We start from the raw sequence: 24,077 nt of genomic DNA, 5'->3' as shown, positions 1-24,077 counted from the left end.
ACTTAAGATATTGATGGACTTTGGCACCTGTGGAACTGTACTGAAGTTTGTGACTCATGCTGGAGAGGAGGGGTCAGGGGAAACACGAGTCATTTTATGCATTTGCTGACCAGCTTGTTGATGTGAAGCAGATGGTCAAGCATTGATCTATGATTAGTGTAGCTCTATTACAGGAGGTTTGCTTAAAAAGTAGGTTAACCTTGCTGAGTGAAAGTGACAGCACTAAATTTAAAAAATGGTTATAAAACTGAGGGAACAGTTTAACATTTGTATTAATGCTAGTTGTTGGCTCTTAATGCAAAAATACTAAGTACTGTAGTATCTTTTTACCACTGAGGTTTTCAGTGTTTTATTTTTGCCTAATTTTGAAGTTTCTGGCATTTTTTTTCTGATGGTGCCATTTAGATTGTCTGTTTTCATTTCATCTAAAACAAGCAAAAATCAGAGTAAATATTTTAACTTTGCTCACTTCACTGAGCCAGCTGTCCACAACCCACAGTGATTGACAGCCATTGATTCTGGTGATTACAAGTATAGGAATCAAAAGCAAATAACTGTGCCATGCAGTTATATATGTGTTTTATCCTCTTCTAAAAGAGAACTCCATGAGAGGAGAGAAGACAAGTCTTTTTAATATCCATGTTTACAAAAAAATACTGGAAAAGAAGACTGCTTGTGAACCCGTAGTTCAAAATTGGGATTGAAATTTAACTTTGTTTAAAACTTCTTAGTACCATTTAGTTTTATGTGATATGAAATTCCTGACCTGGAAAAATGGCATTCTGCCGTTAGTGTCGATCAGAAGGGTGAATGAACTGCCTTTCTTGGGCATTGCACATCGTTATCTCATCTGGCATGAGGACAGAGTAGTGTTCAAACTGCATCCAAGTTCCTTGCATGAAATGGTGCCTGAATGCCATCTGGCTCAAATCACCATTTTGTCTCTGTTCTGTTCTACATGAATATGAAATGAAGTGCAAGAAGGACATTCTCTTGCTATGCAGATTTTATTGGATCAGATAATCTACTCAGTTTGTATCTTAGGGAAGAAAAATTTGGGTACCCCCTTCTCCAACCAGAGAATAATTAATTAGTTGGTAGACTGTATTCTCCATTGCTACCAGCTGGGAGAGATTGTACTTGAATATTACTCTACAAGAAAATTATCAACTGTGTATATATGTGGGACAGTTTCAGTTGTGCTGCTTTTCAAGACCTATGTCAGATGCCCACATGGAACAGCCTTCACAGTTTCACCAAACGTTATTTATATTTGGCTGCAGGTACAAAGCTGCAATATGATTGGGTTGTGATTATCTTCCACAGGTCGTAAACAGATGGTTCTTTACTCCTTTCTAAGATGAGCTTCTTGAGGAGAGCTGAGGTAGAAGCGTAGATTTTTTTTTGATCAAATGGTAAACCAGTTGGGAAGCAGTCCTATTATATTTTAAATATTTTGATTAGCAGACCCACAGTCTAAACTGCCATAGTTCAATGAACCTGGCCCACCACGCCACAAGAAATCCTTCCTACCTATCCCTATTTCACCTGCTATTTTGGTGATGACTGTCACAGTCACTCGTTCTAATTAAATATAACATGATACTTTTCGAGTTACTTTGTCTGAGAGTTAAGTTTAAATACATGCAGATTCATTTTATTAGATAAGAGTAAATTTTTAACGATTCTACCACTAGTCAGTTCTCTGTAGGGCACCCTCTATATTTAACTTCTCTTTTCCCCCATACGTCAACTCTTCCAGCATCCTCCTGCCATCTGCCTCAATGATTTGCTCTGCACGTTTGTCTTGTATAAAATTCACATTAGAAGTGCATTTCAGTTTATTTGTTTTGATTTCCCTTTTTCTAATTTTCTTTTTTAGTCAGTCTTATTTTTCTTGTTAGTTTTTTTTTCAACCCCTTGTGCAGGCATGAGCAATTGAAGGAAGAGAAAACTTCTGGCCAAGGCCTTAGAAACAGGCCAACACAGAAATGCTATTCTTGGTCACAGAAACTAGAATCTAATTATAGAAGCCAGTAGAACCCCTCCCCCTCTCCCAAAAAATGGATTCTGTGACGTTATTACTTTCCAGATGTAATTTTACAGCTCTAAACAAATCTGAAGTAGAATTTGAGCAGAATGTTGAAATTGGGAAAATGTTACTTTTACATTTTAAATCTACCCGAAGTGCACCATCAGGATTTAAATGGAAAGCTCTAAATTAGGAGGAACTGGCAGAGTTAGCAATAGGTCTTTGCACACAGCTGCTACTGCCAGCTTAAAACTTTACACAGAAGAGGTCATAAGATAGTAGGAGCATATCAAATCCCATTTGGAATGAGCAAGGTTGGGGGAAGTGGTCTATAAGTGACTGTTGAATTCAAGTCTTTGTTGCAGTCGCCGATTCTGTCACTAGAATGCTTATTTGTTTCATAAAATAGATTGCACAGTTAAACATTTGATCAGGCTGAAAATGGGGAGGAGGGAGGGAGAGAATGTTGTGCAATTTGCTACAAAAAGGGAAACCTGCATGAAGGTGGGTAAAACACTCAAAAAATTTGTTGTTGCAATTTGTTTCACACTCTTGGAATAGCAACTGAAATAGTTGATTTTAAAACCATTGAGAAAATCTTTCTTTCGTTTAATGTTGTTTCAATAGTATTTGTAACCTGTTATTTATTTGAAAATATGGGTGACACCTAGAAGCATAAGAAAGGCTTGTCTGCCATTAACTAGCACACAGAAATGTGCCCATTGGAAAGAGGTCAGGGTTTCAATCAAATCTATGATGTCAAATGGTGTATTGCTTTGTGGTAAGATAATGGCACTGGATTTTAGTGGAATGCTGGTGATGGCCTTGACGTATGTAGTGACTACATCATTATTCCAATCTGCCTTTAATTGTCTGAAGTCTGCCAAGGAGTAGCTTGATATAGACTGATTTCTCTCTGCACTATTCATATATAAATAGTCAAAGTACTGTACTTTGGTACTATGCACCTTGTGCCAAAATACAATTAATCACATTATTGTATGTCAGTAACTGTCATACAGTAAACACTACATTAACTTTTCTGAAGGAAAGGACAAAGTAAATTTGCATAAAATAAAAACTCACCTGTTTACAGTTGAACATTGAGAGTTTATTAATTGTGTAAGAAATTATTTACATTCTTTGTCATCAAGGTGGAAGACTATAACTTCATAAAGGTTAAAGTAATATAACAGTAATTTCAGAATCTTAGAAATTATTTTTTATATTCTTGCAATTGAGTGCAAAGATCTGCAGCAGAATTATATTCAGACACACTTGAAGGACATTAGTGTAAATTGTCATGTCCGCTATTTTTCCTTTTAAAATGTAATGTTTATCACTTATGAATACAGGCTGTAATTTTCCAAAGTGTGCACTGGATGTTGACAGTTGACATCTCTATAGCTTTTTATTTAATATTTGGCAGCAATAGTGGAGCAACTTTCCCTGTCGCTTCTGTTTCCTTTTGTTTTAAAGCCAAATAAGTTTACTTGAAGTCAGACTGCAAAGCAATTTTTAAGGACCAAAGATTTCTCTTTATGCTGTTCTCGTAATTGCTCACTTCATGTTAAATGTATGTGTAGTGTTTCCTCTTGCCAAAGTCTGACAGGAAACTGAAGATAAACTTTGTATAGTATCAAGGATCTCCTGATTGATTGATTGAAACACATACTGCAATATGGAGAGTAGGTAGAACCTGTCGGGTAGAGTTCAAAATAAGCTTCTCATCGATGCAAGCAAAATCTTGTGTGAGATATGATGCATGTTTCGTGGTCTTGATGGTTAGTTGGAGGAAATGGTATGTATTTTAGCTAGGTTTGTTGCACCAGGACAAAATAGTGGGGGGACAGATGGACTTGGGTGACTTGTGCCACAGCACCACCAGTGATAAGAGGCCTGAATACCAGGCATTAGCAGTACCTCTTGGCATGTGTGTGCCTGTAGCTCTCTACCATTTACTTAAAAATGGTATGTAAAGATGTCACACTTCGTTACAAATATAAAACCATTTAAAAATACTGGGTGCTTCTGAGCTGTGGGTTGAAACTGACCACACTTCAATCTGCAAAGTTCATTGGCCAAGCAACAATTTAAATTTTGACCTGAGCTTATGTTTACTTAACGATTAGACGTTGTGGCCTTAAAGGGATACAGCTCCACCTTACCGAATAATACATTATGAATTAAATTGTATCCTTATAAAATAGCATATTATTTGACTGACTATGAGCAGTGTCACAGGGGAGAACAGTCCTTCTGCCTCTCTCTTTCTCTTTCTCTCATCTTGTTTATTGCATGCGCTACCTGTAAGTGAAATGTGTACTTCCTGTAATGCTTTTTCTGTCACACATTATTGAACATATAAATCAAAAGCAAGGAAAGCGATAGCTAGAAAACTACCAATTACAAACAACGGATTTATGGAAACAACCCATGCTAAATAACCATTCAGAAGAACCGACAAATAAAGGAGAATGTAAGTTAATTAAATTGCTTTTTAAAAATTCCAGTTTTGTCCACCATTTTTTCTCAGTAATTGTTGTGATCTCCAAAATAAAAACATCAACAAAATCTTTATTATAATATGATTAAATTTGTCTGTAAAATCATTTTATGTCTTTAAATACCTTCATTTAAAGTTTTTACTTCATGGCTTCTTCCTGTCGCAATAGCCGTGGCTTCGACTGAATATTTTTCCTGAGAATAGTTGGAGTGTTACCAACTATGCTTGTACAATCTGAGCATGTGTAGTGTGCAGTATTTCCCAGCATGCATCAGTAGGTATCTCCTTGGATTTTCCTCACCCCAGCTCACTGTGAGCAAAGCCATTGAAGATCCAATAACATGTTTTTCTCTCTCTCTTTCCCCCCCTCCCCCCCCCCCCCAACCTGTGTTATATTCCTGACTGACGACTCCATGTCCCTGACTACCTATGAGCAGCACCATGAAATTTCTTGCTTATTGTGGCAAAATTGTCAGGAAAGCTAAGAGGGTAATGGGCAATTTGACTTCTATATGTTACTGTAAACAAAATGAGTTGAGAACACCTTGGGGATATTTATATTAAGCTGACAAAACAGAGTTCATAAGTGTTGTAATGCAGTAACCCCAAAATCCCTCACTCATAAGAACATAAGAAATAGGAGCAGGAGTAGGCCAATCGGCCCCTCGAGCCTGCTCCGCCATTCAATAAGATCATGGCTGATCTGATCCTAACCTCAAATCTAAATTCATGTCCAATTTCCTGCCCGCTCCCCGTAACCCCTAATTCCCTTTACTTCAAGGAAACTGTCTATTTCTGTTTTAAATTTATTTCATGATGTAGCTTCCACAGCTTCCTGGGGCAGCAAATTCCACAGACCTACTACCCTGAGTGAAGAAGTTTCTCCGCATCTCAGTTTTGAAAGAGCAGCCCCTTATTCTAAGATTATGCCCCCTAGTTCTAGTTTCACCCATCCTTGGGAACATCCTTACCGCATCCACCTGATCAAGCCCCTTCACAATCTTATATGTTTCAATAAGATCGCCTCTCATTCTTCTGAACTCCAATGAGTAGAGTCCCAATCTACTCAACCTCTCCTCATATGTCCACCCCCTCATCCCCGGGATTAACCGAGTGAACCTTCTTTGCACTGCCTCGAGAGCAAGTATGTCTTTTCTTAAGTATGGACACCAAAACTGTATGCAGTATTCCAGGTGCGGTCTCACCAATACCTTATATAACTGCAGCAATACCTCCCTGTTTTTATTTTATATTCTATTCCCCCGAGCAATAAAAGCCAACATTCCGTTGGCCGCCTTGATCACCTGCATACTAACTTTTTGATTTTCTTGCACTAGGACCCCCAGATCCCTTTGTACTGCAGTACTTTCCAGTTTCTCGCCATTAAGATAATAACTTGCTCTCTGATTTTTCCTGCCAAAGTGCATAACCTCACATTTTCCAATATTGTATTGCATCTGCCAAATCTCTGCCCACTCACCCAGCCTGTCTATATCCCCTTGTAGGTTTTTTTATGTCCTCCTCACTCTCCACTTTCCCTCCCATCTGTATCATCTGCAAACTTTGATATGTTACACTCGGTCCCCTCCTCCAAATCATTATATAGATTGTAAAGAGTTGGGGACCCAGCACCGACCCCTGCGGAACACCACTGGCTACTGGTTGCCAGTCCGAGAATGAACCGTTTATCCCAACTCTCTGCTTCCTGTTAGATAACCAATCCTCCACCCATGCCAGAATATTACCCCCAATCCAGTGATTCTTTATCTTGAGCAATAATCTTTTATGTGGCACCTTGTCGAATGCCTTCTGGAAGTCTGAATACACTACGTCCACTGGTTCCCCTTTCTCCACCCTGTACGTTATGTCCTCAAAGAACTCAAGCAAATTTGTCAGACATGACTTCCCCTTCGTAAAGCCATGCTGACTTTGTCCTATTAAATTATGTTTATCCAAATGTTCCGCTACTATCTCCTTAATAATAGACTCCAAAATTTTACCCACCACAGATGTTAAGCTAACTGGTCTATAATTTCCAGCCTTCTGCCTACTACCCTTTTTAAATAAGGGTGTTACATTAGCAGTTTTCCAATCTGCCAGAACCTTTGCCGAGTCCAGAGAATTTTGGAAAATTATTACCAAAGCATCCACAATCCCTACTGCCACTTCCCTCAAGACCCTTGGATGTAAGCCATCAGGTCCAGGGGATTTATCTGCCTTGAGTCCCATTAATTTACTGAGTACCAATTCCTTAGTGATTTTAATCGTATTTAGCTCCTCCTTCCCTAGAGCCTCCAGTGTTGGGATATTCTTAGTGTCCTCTACCGTAAAGACTGAAACAAAATATTTGTTCAGCATTTTTGCCATCTCCATGTTTCCCATCATTAATTTCCCGGTCTCATCCTCTAAGGGACCTACGTTTGCCTTAGCCACCCTTTTTTTTAATATAAATGTAGAAACTCTTGCTATCTGTTTTTATGTTTTTTGCTAATTTATTTTCATAATCTATCTTCCCTTTCTTAATCAATCCTTTTGTTACTTTTTGCTGTCTTTTGAAGACTTCCCAATCTTCTATCCTCCCACTAAGTTTGGCTACCTTATATGTCCTTGTTTTTAGTCGGATACTATCCTTAATTTCTTTACTTAGCCACGGATGGCTGTCATTTCTTTTACACCCTTTTTTCCTCAGTGGAATATATATTTTTTGAAAGTTGTAAAATAACTCCTTGAATGAACACTACTGCTCATGTACCGTCTTACCCTTTAATCTATTTTCCCAGTCCACTTTAATCAACTCCGCTCTCATACCATCATGGTCTCCTTTATTCAAGCTCAGTACTCTTGTTTGAGAACCAACCTTCTCACCCTCTCATTGGATATGGAATGTAATCATGTTATGGTCACTCATTCCAAGGGGATCCTTAACTAGGACATTATTAATTAATCCTGGCTCATTACACAGGACCAGGTCCAAGGTTGCTTGCCCCCTTGTTGGTTCAGTTACATACTGCTCAAGAAATCCATCCCTAATACACTCAATAAACTCTTCCTCAAGGCTACTCTGCCCAATTTGATTTGTCCAGTTAATATGATAGTTAAAATCCCCCATAATTAGAGCTGTTCCCTTATTACATGCCCCGACTATTTCCTGATTAATACTTCTTCCAGCAGAGTTGCAACTATTAGGAGGCCTATATACTACGCCCACTAGTGTTTTTTTCCCCTTATTATTCCTTATCTCTACCCAAACTGTTTCATTATCCTGATCCTTTGTCCCAATATCATTTCTCTGTATTACAGTGATTCCTTCCCTTATTAACATAGCCACCCCACCTCCCCTTCCTTCCTGCCTGTCCTTCCTGATTGTTAAATACCCTGGCATATTTAATTCCCAGTCGTTGTCACCCTGCAGCCATGTTCCTGTAATGGCCACAAGATCATACCCATACGTAGTTATTTGTGCCGTTAACTCGTCCATTATGCCAATGTTAAAATATGGTTGCTGCTAACCTGCAACAATGTCATCCTCCTGTTATGTGATTTTTATCCACTCCTGCCTGGAATTGGTTTTCTCTTCTGACCATTTTAATTTCAAGTCATTTTTTTAAAAAGGCAAGCTTTATTGAAGGTAAAAAGTTGCATATGTGCCAGCATCTTGGTGATCAGTAAGTTTATCCACTGAGTGGGAAGGTAGGGATAGATTTGATTTTGTTTTTTTTATTTCCCCCAACCCCCCATTTTTGTCTTGTTAATTGATCTCAACTGGAGCAGCAGTCAGGCTGCTACAGTAGACTTCAAGGCTCCTGGGTTATGGTGAAGAAAATCTGCTGTGTTTCCTGCTGCTGTTTGCCATCCACTGGCCTCTGTGGAAGTATGTGTTGTAGATTTCGGGTGGTGTGCATTGTTGACAGATGTGTGAAGACAGGATTGGACTAGGCTGTGATGCCCTCTCCTAATAGTGCCAAATCACATTTTAATACTTTTCTGTATTAAATTCCATCTGCCACTTCTCTGCTGAAAGAGCTATCTTGGCTGAATCCTTTTGGATTTGTACACATTGATAATGCTCATTTGCCACTGCTTCCATTTTTGCATCATCTGCAAATTCAAACATCTTGGGCATGGTTCCATCATCCCTAATCATCTACAGAAATTAGAAATAATAGATGTTTAAACAGCGATCAATTCACTACTGTCTACCAAACAGCTAATTTCTAATCCAATCCAATATATTGCCATTTACTCCAAGGCCCCAAATCCAGTGCAGTAGCCTATTATGTGGGACAGTGTGAAATGCCTTTGTGAAATTTAGGTATACAACCTCCACTGTCTTATTAATATCTGTTAGATCTGTAACCTTCTCCAAGAAATTAATAAAGTAGTCAAGCACATTCTTCTGCTCCTAAAACCATGCTGGCTGTTTCTAATCTCTTCCTTAAGATGATCCCTTTTGCTATCCTGCATCGTAGTTTCAATTTTGCTACATTTGAGGTAAACTACGTTTGTAGTTTGACGGTTTGTAAAAAAAAAATAGGAGCCACATTTGTTGTTTTCCAATCCTCTGGAATGTAACCTGATTCCAGTGAGCGCTGAAAATATTAGCAAGAGAAATCAATTGATCAGAGTCAACGCCTTAAGAACCCTGGGATGAGAGTTGTCAAAGCCAGGAACATCATCTACCTTGAGTTGCTGCACCTTCCCCGATATGTACTCCTTGGTGATTTTGAAGGTTTCTCGTCCAATACACAATTAATTAAAAAATTTTGGCATTTCTCCCCCAATTTCATTTGTGAATACTGTTGCAGTGGTTTAGTATTTTAGCAACATTCCTATCCTAAATAATCACCATTGCATCATAATTCTGAGTGGCCCAATGTCTCTTTGTACCCTTTGTTTGTTTCTGATCTGTTTGAAGAAGCCTTTGTTCTCTTATTTTGCGGATAGAATTTGCTCATATTCACTCTTGGAGTCTCATTAATTTCTTTATTTCTCAGTCTGTTTTTGTTGATTTCCCTACCCTGTTCCTTTTTCTGAACATTTCAAGTTTTGAATGCCTTCCATAACTTGGATTATCCATGCTCGTTTTATTTTTATTTTGTCCATGATGTGTGTCAGGGATAAATTTTTTTTTGCATCTTAAAAAATATCCCTTTAAAACTTTTAATAGATCATCTTGTCTTATTATTCTTGTACGTATGTTCAATTATTTGCAGTTTGTGCGCAAACCCAGCTCACAGCACCTCGAACCACTGCTTTAAACTATTCGGTCCTGGAAATAATCATGCATTGCACTGAAGAGCTCAGCATTCTTACCACTTGACATTCCTAGTTTCTGTTGAGCTGATTGAAGTCCCCCCTCAGTACTACCTTCCTTTTCTTGCTCATCCTTTTAATGTCATCATTAGGTAATGAGTTTGTATTTTGGCCTGGCAGTTTATGGCAAACTATCAAAGTTGTGGCCTTTTTCTCATTGGCTACATCTAACTACAGAATTTCACATGATTGCTTTCCTTGTGATTGACTGCTTTCATCTCCCAATGTCCCACATATCTCCAGCCTTTCTGTCTCTTGCGCCCCAATCTTTCCTGAATCCTTGTAACTTGTATTAATTTCCATCGTCCTAGTGATGAAAGGTGTTTCTATGCTTTGTTTATACTGTGTTTCTAATTTTACAGAATTACTGTACTTACAGTTGAGATGGAAACATTATCTGACAGTACACAAGTTGGTATATAGGGATTTATTTTTCAAGTACGTGCTGGTGGCTAGTTCCTTGCCTATTGCCAGTGCATATCATAAATCGTGCATCCAAGATTTTGTTATGTTCTGGTGGTGGACAAGGTTTCCTGCTGCTGACGTATACTTGGAAAATTACTTCCCCCTCCACATCTGCAATATACTGTGGACTAAGGTTCAACCAGATTAATGGTATGAGCAGAATCACATTACTGCTTGAAACATGCCATAGTATGGTGTTCTAATTAATATACAAAAAATGGTAAGAAATTGCAGTTTGTATATTTTTCCCACAAATGGGGTGTTGGAGGAAATGGTAATTTCACATTTGATTTCATAAGCATTGATTTCAGAGTGTATATCAGAATATTAGATTATCTGTGTATTTCAGTGGTTTTAATACTCTAAGGGTAAATTGCAATTTACCACAAAACTGTTTGTAATATATTGGTTGATTTCTCTTGTCTTTTGCATTTTATTGCAGTGGCTTTGGGTCGCAATCAGCCCCTGAAAAAAGAAAAGCCAAAATGGAAGAGTGATTACCCAATGACAGATGGGCAGTTACGTAGTAAGAGAGATGAATTTTGGGACACAGCTCCTGCTTTCGAAGGTCGAAAGGAGATTTGGGATGCCCTCAAGGCTGCAGCACATGCTTTTGAAAGTAATGATCATGAACTCGCCCAGGCAATCATTGATGGTGCAAGTATAACATTACCACATGGTAGGTTGCTTTGTACTGTACATGTTACATCGAGTCTACAGCACAGAAACAGGCCATTCAGCCTAACTGGTCCATGCCAGCATTTATGCTCCTCTTCTAACCCTAAAACAGCAGATAGTATGTGGGGGAGGTCATGGAACAAAGTCCATCCTGACCATCCCTAGCTGCCAGATTATTTCTCTTGTTCTCGCAAGTACTTGACTGGGTGTTCAACAATCATTTATGAGCTAGTCTGGACAGTGCTTTATTCTTAATTTTTTTTTTTAGCGCACTCTACACTTGGTCAATCGCATGTCTGCTTGTGGATATCCAGTGGTACATAATATGTATTTAGACATGGTGCAGTTAGTTGAACCTAAATAAGAGTAACTCCACATTCTAGTGATTACTGCGATTAAATGACTAATTTTACCCAAGTTTGGTGCGTGTGTTCACTCACGAGCAAGGCCCAAGCCTTCATGACCTTGTGGATGATTGTACTGACATCCTGTGACTGAAACTATGCTCACAGGTGGTGACACCTTGCCCCTTACTGAAGCCTCACCGCCTTTTCACCACTGGCCCTGCCCAAACTGCCGGGGTGACAGTGTGGCCCTTATCACCAAATCACATCTTGGTCTCTTTCCCCCTACTCCTCCAGTACTTTCTCATCTGTCGAGCACCTTATCCTATTCCATCTCTCTCCTTTAAAATCCTCGTTGTCTACCGTCCATCAGGCCTCACTCAAAGTTTCTCACCAAGGTACCCTCCTTCATTCTCTGCACCGAGCGACTCCTCATCCTCAGTAATTTTAATCTCCATCTCAGCTCCCCTTGCCTCTCTCCTCTGAATCCACTGACCTCTTCCGTCACATAAACTCTCCTACCGATACTCATGGCCACCCCTCAACCTTGCTATCTCACATGGCCTCTCTACTCCCATAGTCTCTATCAGACAAGGCCATCTCCAACCATTTTCTTGTATCCCTCACTACCCACTTCCCCTACTCCCTTCCAACCCCACTTCCTTCTGTGCCTGTCCCTGGGGGAAAAACTTTCAGCCAAATCAATTACAACTGCACTTTGTAAATCCCAACTATCTAGCCTTTGGCCCTCCATTCACCGCTCCATTTACCAACAGCCATTGGTCTGCTTAATCACTCCCTCACACCTATCTTTGCCCTTTCCCCTAGCAAAACCTTAACTCTCCAATCTTGCTCGATGCCCTTGTATGGCCCCCATCTTCACTTCAAGTCCAAAGGATGCAGCCTTGAGCATATCTAGCGCACAACTAGATCTGGCTGCGCCAAAACAAGCACTATTGGGCCTCACTCTCCTTTACCAAAACTGCACACTATTCCAGGATCATCCTGGAAAGCAAAGACAACCACTGGCTTCTTTTCTGCGCAACCAACCATCTCTTTAAACCCCTCTAGCTGACCCCACCACCTTCCCCTCCAACAAGGAGGAGGAGCTCATGGTCTTGATCTTAGTGATAAAGTCCATCATAGAATTACATAGAATGTACAGCACAGAAACAGGCCATTTGGCCCAACAGGTCCATGCTGGATTTATGCTCCACATGAGCCTCCTCCCTCCCTACTTAATCTAACCCTATCAGCATATCCTTCAATTCCTTTCTCCCTCATGTGTTTATCTAGCTTCCCCTTAAATGCAACTATCCATTCAACTTTCCCTTGCCCACCAAGCCAAACCTCCCCCAGGCTCCCCCCTGCTCTAGCCCTTAACTCCTTAAGTCTTTCTCCAGTTTCTCACATCTCTCCTCCTGCCTTCTCTGAACTCATCTTGTCCGTGAGACCCACCTTCTGCTTCCTTGGCCCCACTCCCACTAAACTGCTAACCACCCAACTTCCCTTCCCGGCCCCCATGCTAGCTGACATAAATGGTTCCTTCTCATCTGGTACTGTCCCTCTCACTTTCAAAATGCTGACATCATTTCCACCCCCCCCCCCCCAACAACAACAACAAACTCACAATCACTCTGTCTTGTAAACTACTGCCTTATCTCCAACCTCCATTGCCTCTCCTCTCCAAAGTTCTTGAACATGTTGTCACCTCCCAAATGCGTGCCCATCTTTCCTGCAACTCCAATCAGGTTTCCCTCCGTGCCACATTATTGAAACAGCCCTGACCAAAGTCACAAATAACATCCTCTGTGACTGGTGCATTATCCCTCCTTATCCTCTTTGACCTGTCTGCAGCCTTTAACATGGTTGACCACACCTTTCCTCTGTTGTCCAGATGAATAGGATTATCTTTGCTTGGTACAATCGTAACCAGAGTACCTCATAGCATTGGTTTCTCTTCTCACCCCACACTGTGACATCTGGATTGTTCCAAGGATCTGTTCTGGATCCTTTTCTCTTCTACATGTTGCCCCTTGGTGACATGATATGGAGTCAACTTCCACATGTACACTGATGTCACCCAATTCTACTTCTTCACCACCTTTCTCGACTCTTCCACTGCCTCTATGTTGTCAATTGTAAACAATTTTACAACACCAAGTTATAGTCCAGCAATTTTATTTTAAATTCACAAGCTTTCGGAGGCTACCTCCTTCCTCAGGTGAACGATGTGGAAATGAAATCCTCGAAATGAAGTCGCATTTATAATTCACAGAACAATGCTTGGTGAGTACAGACAGTTTTTTCAACTGCCCGTTGCCAAGGCAATCAGTGTGCAGACAGACAGATGTTACCTGCCAGGTCTCACAGAATATACAAATCACCAAAAAAAACAACAAACAAAAAAAAAACAGAGATAGAGAGGTAGAAACATAAAAAAGACAGCAACTGACCCGTTATATTAAAAACAGATAACATTTGTTCGCTGGTGGGGTAACGTGTAGCGTGACATGAACCCAAGATCCCGGTTGAGGCCGTCCTCATGGGTGCGGAACTTGGCAATCAATTTCTGCTCGACGATTTTGCGTTGTCGTGTGTCTCGAAGGCCGCCTTGGAGTACGCTTACCCGAAGGTCGGTGGATGAATGTCCATGACTGCTGAAGTGTTCCCCGACTGGGAGGGAACCCTCCTGTTTGGCGATTGTTGCGCGGTGTCCGTTCATCCGTTGTCGCAGTGTCTGCATGGTCTCGCTAATGTACCATGCTCTGGGGCATCCTTTCCTGCAACGTATGAGGTAGACAACGTTGGCCGAGTCACAGGAGTATGAACCATGCACCTGGTGGGTGGTGTCCTCTCGTGTGATGGTGGTATCTGTGTCGATGATCTGGCATGTCTTGCAGAGGTTACCGTGACAGGGTTGTGTGGTGTCGTAGACGCTGTTCTCTTGAAAGCTAGGTAATTTGCTGCGAACGATGGTCTGTTTGAGGTTGGGTGGCTGTTTAAAGGCGAGTAGTGGAGGTGTGGGGATGGCCATAGCGAGGTGTTCGTCGTCATTGATGACATGTTGAAGGCTGCGGAGAACATGGCGTAGTTTCTCCGCTCCGGGGAAGTACTGGACGACAAAGGGTACTCTGTTGGTTGCGTCCCGTGTTAGTCTCCTGAGGAGGTCTATGCGATTTTTTGCTGTGGCCCGTCGGCACTGTCGATCGATGAGTCGAGCGTCATATCCCGTTCTTACTAGGGCGTCTTTCAGCGTCTGAAGGTGTCCATCGCGTTCCTCCTCGTCTGAGCAGACCCTGTGTATTCGCAGGGCCTGTCCATAGGGGATGGCCTCTTTGACGTGGTTAGGGTGGAAGCTGGAAAAGTGGAGCATCGTGAGGTTGTCCGTGGGCTTGCGGTAGAGTGAGGTGCTGAGGTGCCCGTCTTTGATGGAGATTCGTGTGTCCAAGAAAGAAACTGATTCTGAGGAGTAGTCCATGGTGAGCTTGATGGTGGGATGGAACTTGTTGATGTTATCGTGTAGTCTCTTCAGTGATTCTTCGCCGTGGGTCCATAGAAAGAAAATGTCGTCGATGTATCTGGTGTATAGTGTTGGTTGGAGGTCTTGTGCAGTGAAGAAGTCCTGCTCGAACTTGTGCATGAAAATGTTGGCGTATTGGGGTGCGAATTTGGTCCCCATGGCTGTTCCGTGTGTTTGGGTAAAGAACTGGTTATTGAAGGTGAAGACATTGTGATCCAGGATGAAGCGGATGAGTTGTAGGATGGCGTCCGGAGATTGGCTGTTGTTGGTGTTGAGTATTGATGCTGTCGCAGCGATGCCGTCATCGTGGGGGATCCTGGTGAGAAGTGTTCCTGGTTCAACTGGTCCGTGGGTACTGAGTTTTTGTAGGAAGTCTGTAGTGTCGCGACAGAAGCTGGGGGTTCCCTGTACGATGGGTTTCAGGATGCCCTCGATGTATCCAGAGAGGTTCTCACACACGGTTCCGTTGCCTGATACGATAGGACGTCCGGGTGTGTTGGCTTTGTGTATCTTTGGGAGGCAGTAGAAGTCTCCCACGCGGGGAGTACGTGGGATGAGAGTGCGTAGGATGCTTTGAAGGTCTGGATCGAAGGTCTTGATCAGTTTGTTGAGCTGGTGGGTGTGTTCTTTGGTCGGGTCTGTGGGTAACCGTCTGTAGTGTTCCTGGTTGTCCAGTTGTCGGTATGCTTCTTTGCAATAGTCTGTTCTGTTCTGTATGACTATGGCTCCTCCTTTGTCCGCTGGTTTGATGACGATGTTGCGGTTGGTCTTGAGAGCGTTGATGGCGTTGCGTTGTGCTCGGGTGACATTCTGGACTGTCTTCTGAGTGCGGCTGATGAATCTGGCATTGACGGATTTCCTGAGAGCTTGAGCATACATGTCCAGCTGAGGGCAGCGACCCTCTGGAGGAGTCCAGTTTGACTCTTTCCTCTTCGGTTGCTGTACCGCGGATCCCTCTGTCTGCTGTTCCGGATCGTCGATTGTCTCATTGGGTTCGCTGCTGAAATTTTGTGGTTTGTGGTAGAATTCCCGGAGCCTCATTTTCCTGATGAATTCCTCTGTGTCTGCCGCGAGACTAGTGGGGTCCATTTTGGTAGTGGGGCAGAAATTGAGCCCTCGGCTGAGAACTTCGATTTCGTCTGGTTGAAGGGTGTGGTCGGACAAATTGACGATAGACTTCCCTGTGGTTGCAACCGTGGTATCTAGTCTTGGATGAGCCATGATTTCCTCCAGTTAAACATTGGGAAGGTCAAAGACATTGTCTTCGGACCCTACCACAAACTCTGTACCTTCACCACTGATGCTATCCGCCTCCCCAACCGTTGTCTCAGGCTGAACCAGACTGTTCACAACCTGTTTGACTGCCAGCTGCGCTTCCAAATTCATATACTCTCCATCATGAAAACATTCTATTTCTACCTCCAAAACATCGCTTGCTTCCATCTCTGTTTCAGCCCATCAGCTGCCAAAGCCCTCATCCATACCGTTGTCATCTCCAGTCTCAATTATTCCAATGCTCCCTCTCCCTCCAGCCTCCATAAATTTCAGCTCATTCAAAATTCTGCTGCCCGTATCCTATACTGCACCAAGTCCCGCTCGCCCATCACCCCGTCCTTGCTGACCTACTTTGGCTGCCGGTTTCCCAAAGCCTCTAATTCAAAATTCTCATCCTTGTGTTTAAACCGCTTCATGGCCTCGCCCTTCCCTATCTCTGTAACCTCCCATGAACTCTCCATACCTCTGACTTTGGCTTTTTGTGCATTCCCCCCCACTCCCTTCATCATACCATTGGCGGCCATGGCTGCACACAGGCCTAGACGACTGAAGACACGGCCGCCAATGGTATGATGAAGGGAGTGGAGAATCCAAGTCATTAATTTGAAGTAGAAACTGCAGGGAATCCCGAAATTAATTTTTGGGGCACTATCCTCCGCGTTTTACCTTCCCTCCCATCTTGACATGACTACCCTAGCAAATACCTGCTGCTTCCTAGTCTTCGGCCAATTTCTTATCCATTCCCAGATTTTATCTTTTATCAGGCATGCTCACTACCTTCAGCTTTAGCTGCACCCTTCCATGCAAAATTTTGTCAAATGCCTTTTGGAAGTATAGGTAGACCACATCATCGAGCTTTCCACAGTCTAGTTGGGATACCATTTCCTCAAAGAAGTCAAGGATGGTCAGAGTGGATCTTCTCCTGAACTACAATGGCTGGTTGTTTACTGAGTTGTGCAAGTAACCCTCAAGTTTACTCCTGATAGTTTCCATTATTTTACATAAAGCCAGATTATGCTGTGAGCGCCAGCCATTTGTTAGACTTGCATTTGCCCATAGACTTTCTATGAGCTTTTGCACGGCAAGTTACTGCCAACGGAACAGCCATTCAGCGCTGTTTCCTCTACAGGGCATCTGGGACCTGTGTGAACACTGCAAACAGCTGTGTGTCTCCTTAACCAATCAGACTGAAGAATCATTAATAACAGCGTAGTCAGAACCAGGAAGTGCAAGTTAGAATAATGAATTCAGTGTCAAATCAGGTACAGAAAGCAAAATAGAGAGGGAAAGAAAGATTGAATTAAGAGACAGAAAGAAAAAGTATTTTTTTTAAATGTCCCAGCGATAATTAAAATCTGAAGGAATGAGACTCCACACTTGTAAAAGTGCCAGAGAGTTTGTTTGGCAGTAATTGAGACTTACCACACCATTAAACGGGTACTTAGACTTGAAATGACTTGACTTAACTTTTTTTGGCGAGTTTAGTCCGTATCTGCAACGCCAGTACAGGAACTTCACGGGGAGCCAGACAGCAAAATGCTGATTTTGTGCAGCTTTTGGAGGAGCTCGGCCAACAACTTCTGGATTCCCACGTTTAACTGCACATGTGTGGTTGTCGGAAATTGCTTTCCGATTTGCAAATAATTAACGATGAACTTTGTTAGCCTCACCATCGTTTTTACAGCAAAATCCTGTCCATAGTATTGATGCAAGACTGATAGGTCTGTCGTTGCTTGGATTTGTTTTGTTATCCTTTTTAAAAATGAGCACAAGGTTACTCTGTTTCCATTCCAGCAGGACTTTCCCAGGGTTCATCAACTTCTACATAATGGCAATCAACACCTCAAAAATCTCATCTTGTCTCATTTATTAATTTTGGATAAATGCCATCTATCACTGGGGATTTATTTGTTTTGAGTCATATAGTCTGTCTAGGACCTACATCTCTTATTTCAAACCAAGAGCAGTATTTTGTTGTTAATCATGAGAAGCCCCAGCTCCAAACCTGGCAAGATCTAATGTTCCTGGGGCATAATTTTGGATTACGAAAGTGAAAACTTTCTGCCTCTGGGTCAATTTACAAGGACCTGTTGTCATAGTTACAGAAAGTTATGGATCCTAGTAAAAGTTAGGCCTGATGGCAGCAGCCATTTTCCTGATTCCCATCATGTAAATATTAAGAATTCTGCAGCTGTATGTGCTCATCTAGTCATCTCTCCACAGAACTTGCCTCTCCCAACCATTAAGGATTAACTGGGCTTCAGCCCTGGACTTTGCACAGCTGAAAAACTTTGCGTAGTCTTCCCCATCCCTCCAACCCTCAGCTCCGCATCAATGGCAGAGCCTTCTGCTATCTGGAACTAAGTTCCGAAACCCTTCCACCTTGTTCATAACTGTTTATCTTAGAGCCTCCTGTAAAGCTATCTCTTCACCTCCATTAACTCTTCTCCAAATCCCTGCTCAGTGTCCAAATTCCCCCTGCCTCCTCTCCTTTGGGCATCATGCCAATCGTACTATATAAGTGCAAGTTGTGAAAGAAATATCGCTTCTGAAACCAAGATGTTCCAGTTGATGACCTAATGAGTCCTATTTTTTTTGTTCTCCACATTCTGGAGTACCCCCAGCATGTGTTTGACATTGGTTTAAAATCAATTCAGGTTAGTGTTGAGGTTATTTCAGTCCTTTATGAATCAGTTGCATTTCAATTGTTTGCAGACTAGCTAAACTGATGGCTTTTTTGTTTACAATACTAGTGTTTACAGCATTATACCTGTTAGTATCAAAAGTACTGCTCAAACTGGAATTTTGCCATTTCAAATTAGTATAAATTAAAATATTGGTTCTCCTGATGTGAGACAAGCACTGGTTGACAAACACAAGAATCTGCTGGTATTAAATTCAATAACGAGCACCCAACTCACCGGTACACTAAACAAACTAGGAGATACATTTTTGTAATTTTAAATGAGAAAAACTTAATGCTGAAGAGGTGTTCACTATGCTCGGCAATACAATTTATAAATCCTTGTACTTTAAACCTATAGAACTGAGGTTAAGTGGACCTTTGGAGACTGAAAGGCTGGACTTCGAACTTCAGTGAAGTCAGCTGATTAAAGACCTGAGATCAATTGGGCTCTGTCGCCTGCCTAGCAGGTGAAGTTTGCAAGGTGTGAAATACATTGTGATTAACAAACTGAAAATCATGGGGGATTGGAATCAATAGAGTGTCACTTGAGAAATTGCTCTTCAAAATAAGTACTTAAATTGATGAGAGATTAAATCAGAATATCTGGAAAAACAAACCCTATTTGATGGCTATACCCTTAGTTATTATGCATTCAATTGCATGAAATCACATTGTACAGTATTCCTGCACAATAATATCTCTCAAGTTCAAACAATGTGTGTGAACCCCCAACTTTAAAATACTGCCCTCTGCTGCACCAGACTTCTATTTCTGTTCACCACACCAGCTATGCTTGTAGCCTCAGTAAGGGAGACTGACAATTTGTTGCAGTTTAGTAACAAATTAGAAAATTTTGCGATGGACTCAGCTGCTAAGAATGGAGATGAGGCTGCTCACTCTTCTCTTGCAACCCTTACAACTAGCAGAAGGGAATTTTTCCGTCCATTTAGTATGCGTGAGCTAGCTAACTATGCTATCTGGTCACAAGTTAACAGATACTTTTAAAGTTTGTTTGTAGATTGTCATAACTATTGACAAAAGGAAAAAGCAATTATTCTTTCCATTGAAGTCGAGGTTCTCAGATCATGAGGTACGCATGCTAGTTCTAACAGATGCACAATGACCTCCTGTTTTGATTATAGTCCAACTAATGAATTAATCTGGTGTTTAATTACAGAAGAAAAATTTATTGTAATTAAGAGCAAGACATCTGTCACTAGTATTTAATTTACAGTGTGATGGAATGAGTAAATTAAATGGTTGAATTTTATTAAGAACAACTTCAAGTATACACATAATGCCTGTAAAAAAAATTTATACTAAACCTTTATTGAAAAATGCCACTGAAATTTTGTACACAAATTATAATCTGGATTGCAAATTTCACACAGCCCATTTCAGACTAGTTACAACAATTCAGAAGTTTTATGCTACATGTTAAGTATATGAAATCTGAATGCTGTACAGACTGTTCTAAATATTTTGAGCAGTACGATAAATTAAACTGTTCAGAGCTGTTTGGTTTGAGGTAGTCTGCCAAAAGCCAAAAGAAATGTTTTTATCACGAGAAAGTCTTGAGTGCTTCTTTAGAAATCAATCCTGTGAGATTGAGTGTGTATGGATAAGCACTGACCAGATCCTGGGGGCTCAGTCACATTATATTGTTTATCATGTGTTTTGTTTTATATTGCCTGGTTGTGCTTTCATAGGAGGAGCTCGCAATAATCTGCAATATGAAGTTTTGACACGTCTTTCATCTGCCTCACTTTTCCATGATGTGGCCCTGTTCTTTTATGGTGACTGTGGCTGATTTGAAGCAGCAACAGTTCCTCAAAAGTGGAGGACAGGCTCGGGGTTAATACTCTGGTTCAGTAATCATAATTCAAAATTTTTTGAACCACTAATTTTATATTCCCTTGAAACTATTTTGCTGAATGTGAAATCAAAATCCTTATTTCTCTCTCTCTATTGTTGTTTATAAACTTGCATTTTTCAGAAAGTGTGCTGTAAAACTTTTCCCTGCAGTGTGAAACATTTCCTTCTGAGCAGACATTTTTATTAAAATGTAATTTTTTGGATTCAAGACAAATTTTGACACAGTTGTATTCATTATGGATTGGGGAAAATGAATCTATCCAAGATATTTGAAAGAGGGATGAACATGTAATGTTTAACTGATTAATGGCTGTATTCCGTAGGATAGCTTGAAATAATTCGTTTCTTATTTTGATAACTCAAAGTGTTCCATTCAGGATATTTTTAGATGACACTTTGTAAACCCAACTGACATTTCTGTTCTACCCTACTGACTTTTCTGTTCTGAGCTATCTTATCATTTGATGTATTAACAATTTTCTCCTGCTTAAACCTTACTTCAACTTTTGTTTTAAAGTGAATTGCACCTTCGTCAAGATGAGCCGATCTGAGGATATGTGGATAATTTACATTCTGCTTGCATTTGAAGGGTGGAGCAGCTAATACAGCAATGCTCTGTGCTGTTGGGTCACCTAACTTTTAAACCTCAGTATTTTCTAAATGGAGTTTTCTTCTCCCCTATTTGTTATTTATTTTTACTTCCATCTTTTGATGATGTGACTGGAGAATCATCTGTTAGGATGACAAATTACTTTTCCTTAATTTTTTTAATGCAGATATGCACCTAAAATTGAATGTACTAGTGACAGGAATTGTTTATCATATGTGATTGAGTTTTAAGATTTTTTTTTTTACTCCCACACTCAGGAGCCCTTACAGAATGTTATGATGAGCTGGGGAATAGATATCAACTTCCAGTCTACTGCCTTGCACCTCCAATCAACATGATTGAAGAGAAAAGTGACTTAGAGACACTAGACATCCCAGAACCACCTCCTAATTCTGGACAAGAATGTCAGCTCAGGCTGCGTCTCTCCACAGGCAAAGACCTGAAGCTTATTGTCCGCAGCACAGATACAGTCTATCACATGAAACGGCGTTTGCACACAGCAGAGGGAGTAGAGCCCTCCAGCCAGAGATGGTTCTTTTCTGGCCGACCGCTGACAGACAAAATGAAATTTGAGGAACTGAAAATCCCCAAGGACTATGTGGTGCAGGTCATCATCAGCCAACCTCTGCAGACCCCTACCCCTGTGGAAAACTGACTGACTCTTTTTGAATCCCTTTATTAGGCTTTTACTCCTTTCTACACAAGAACATTCATTTAATGTCACCTGTGTGGTCCCATCTGTGATGAGGACTACCAGAATGGTGTTCCTATAGATCCATTTAAGTGTAGAGCACACCAATTTCTACCGAGAAAGCAACTCAGGAGAGGCTCCAGTTCATTCAGATCCTTCAGGGATTCGTCTTTTTCATTGGAAGACTTTGTTGCGTGCATATCTGGCCTAGATAGATTTCTTTCAATAAAGGGGCAGTGTACGTTCTATGAAAACATTTTTTTAGTAGTAAAAGTGTGACTACCATTTTATGCATCATTTAGCTACAATGCTACAGTGTTCTGTTTTTAAATCATACATGGCTATTTTTAAATGGTGTATACTTATTGTCAATGTGTAAGATCATACACTATCATGGCAATAGAAGGTTTCCCTTCAAGGATAATCTCGGTGAGACTGAATCAGTTAAAGTTATTTCAGAGTTTCAATTAGAATTAGCAAAATAATTTTTGTGTTTTGGCATACATAAACTTGGAAAATTATCTTTTTCAATTAATAGCATAATAATTCACTGGCAATTTGGGAATACACAGTAATGCACAAGTCTCTGCTCTATATTTCTTTTATAGAAAAACAATCTTGCCCAATCTGTGCTGATCTTAGGTGGGGAACATTTTGGGGTGTTAAAATTAGCCTTGCTACTTCCAGCTAAAGAGGGGTAAAAGCCAAGGTTCTCACTTTTGATTGCAGTCCACTGACTCCTGCTAGAAAGTGCAAGTGTGTGGCTGTTGGGTGTGACAAGATTGGACCTAACATTGATACCGCACATGGTTATATAGTCTGCTGACTCATGAAGAATTGAGCAAGGTATAAGATAGTTGCCTATGCCTGTAAAACTGCATTCCAGCGTAAGTCAGTGCATTCAGGAAAAGCAGGGCAGAAAATTGGGTTTAAAAATCTTCAATTAGCTATGTAGAAACTAATTAGCCATATTTTATTTGATCAACTCATTGACAGCCATGATACTTGTTAATTGCTAGTTTGTTTTGAAAGCAAGTTACTATTTGGGAGCACAACTTTTTAAGCATTGCAAAGGCTGCAGTATATAACTATGTCAGGCTAATGGCAGCTGAAGCCCTACTAATGCATGTATTAATTTGGTTCTTTTTACCAGGGCCAACACCTGAATGTTGCAAATCTTTACAATGACAATGTTAGTCATGATGTGGAGATGCCGGTGATGGACTGGGGTTGACAATTGTAAACAATTTTACAACACCAAGTTATAGTCCAGCAATTTTATTTTAAATTCACAAGCTTTCGGAGGCTTCCTCCTTCCTCAGGTAAACATTTACCTGAGGAAGGAGGAAGCCTCCGAAAGCTTGTGAATTTAAAATAAAATTGCTGGACTATAACTTGGTGTTGTAAAATTGTTTACAAATGACAATGTTGTAAGTAATCAGACAAACTGAAAACCATGTTTCTGTTGACTTTTTTATATTCCATGATAGAAAGCAAAGCTATTCAACAATTTCCAATATGTAAAATGAAAATTGCAAATCCCTTAAAAACAATTTTTGTTTTTTCTTTGATTTAATTCTTTCCCGGCAGAGTATGGTTTAGAACAATGGATGACTGACACTTACGAGTTTAAAATTACAGGGCTTACACTCCCTAAGTTCTGTCTGCCATGTTGGGATAAGTATCTGTTTTAAATTGAAACATTAATTAGTGTTTAGCAGTGGTAGAATAGTTTCATTTTGGGAGAGGAAAACTGCAATGGCTTGCTCATACTTGCTTTGAGTGGACCTTATTTGCTAGATAGCAGTCAACCATAAATGGTATATTCTATTGCTTCATGATTGCATTGAGATATGTGGAAGTGGTCCAGGAGCTAGAATAGAAAATGAGGGGAATTAAATAAACTAAAACTCAAAGGGTGGATTTTTCCGAATATGTGCTCCTGGTACACATCAGGAAAACGTGTTTTATATCTGTTGGGAGAGCTCATTTAGAAAATTGAAAAGTGTTCAGGATAGAATTATGAAAACACAGATTGTCCGTAGACTGAGACAGCTAGCAGATTATCTGGAAAAGCTC

The 24,077-nt window shown here is 40.7% G+C and overlaps 1 protein-coding gene across 1 annotated transcript in view; it reads left to right on the top strand.

Annotated features, from left to right (window-relative positions):
* The window catches only part of ubtd2 (ubiquitin domain containing 2), a 64,561-nt gene extending 42,307 nt beyond the window's left edge, over positions 1–22,254 (top strand). The window contains exons 2-3 of the mRNA XM_067995844.1: positions 10,759–10,995; positions 21,565–22,254. Coding sequence (XP_067851945.1) covers positions 10,759–10,995; positions 21,565–21,962 — 635 coding nt within the window. The 3' untranslated portion in view covers positions 21,963–22,254. The remainder of the gene's footprint in view (positions 1–10,758; positions 10,996–21,564) is intronic.
* The last annotated feature ends 1,823 nt before the right edge of the window (positions 22,255–24,077 follow it).

This window comes from Heptranchias perlo, chromosome 14 (genome assembly GCF_035084215.1).
Source record: "Heptranchias perlo isolate sHepPer1 chromosome 14, sHepPer1.hap1, whole genome shotgun sequence".
NCBI classification, from domain to species: Eukaryota; Metazoa; Chordata; class Chondrichthyes; order Hexanchiformes; family Hexanchidae; genus Heptranchias; species Heptranchias perlo.
This window is presented reverse-complemented; position numbering and strand designations above follow the sequence as displayed.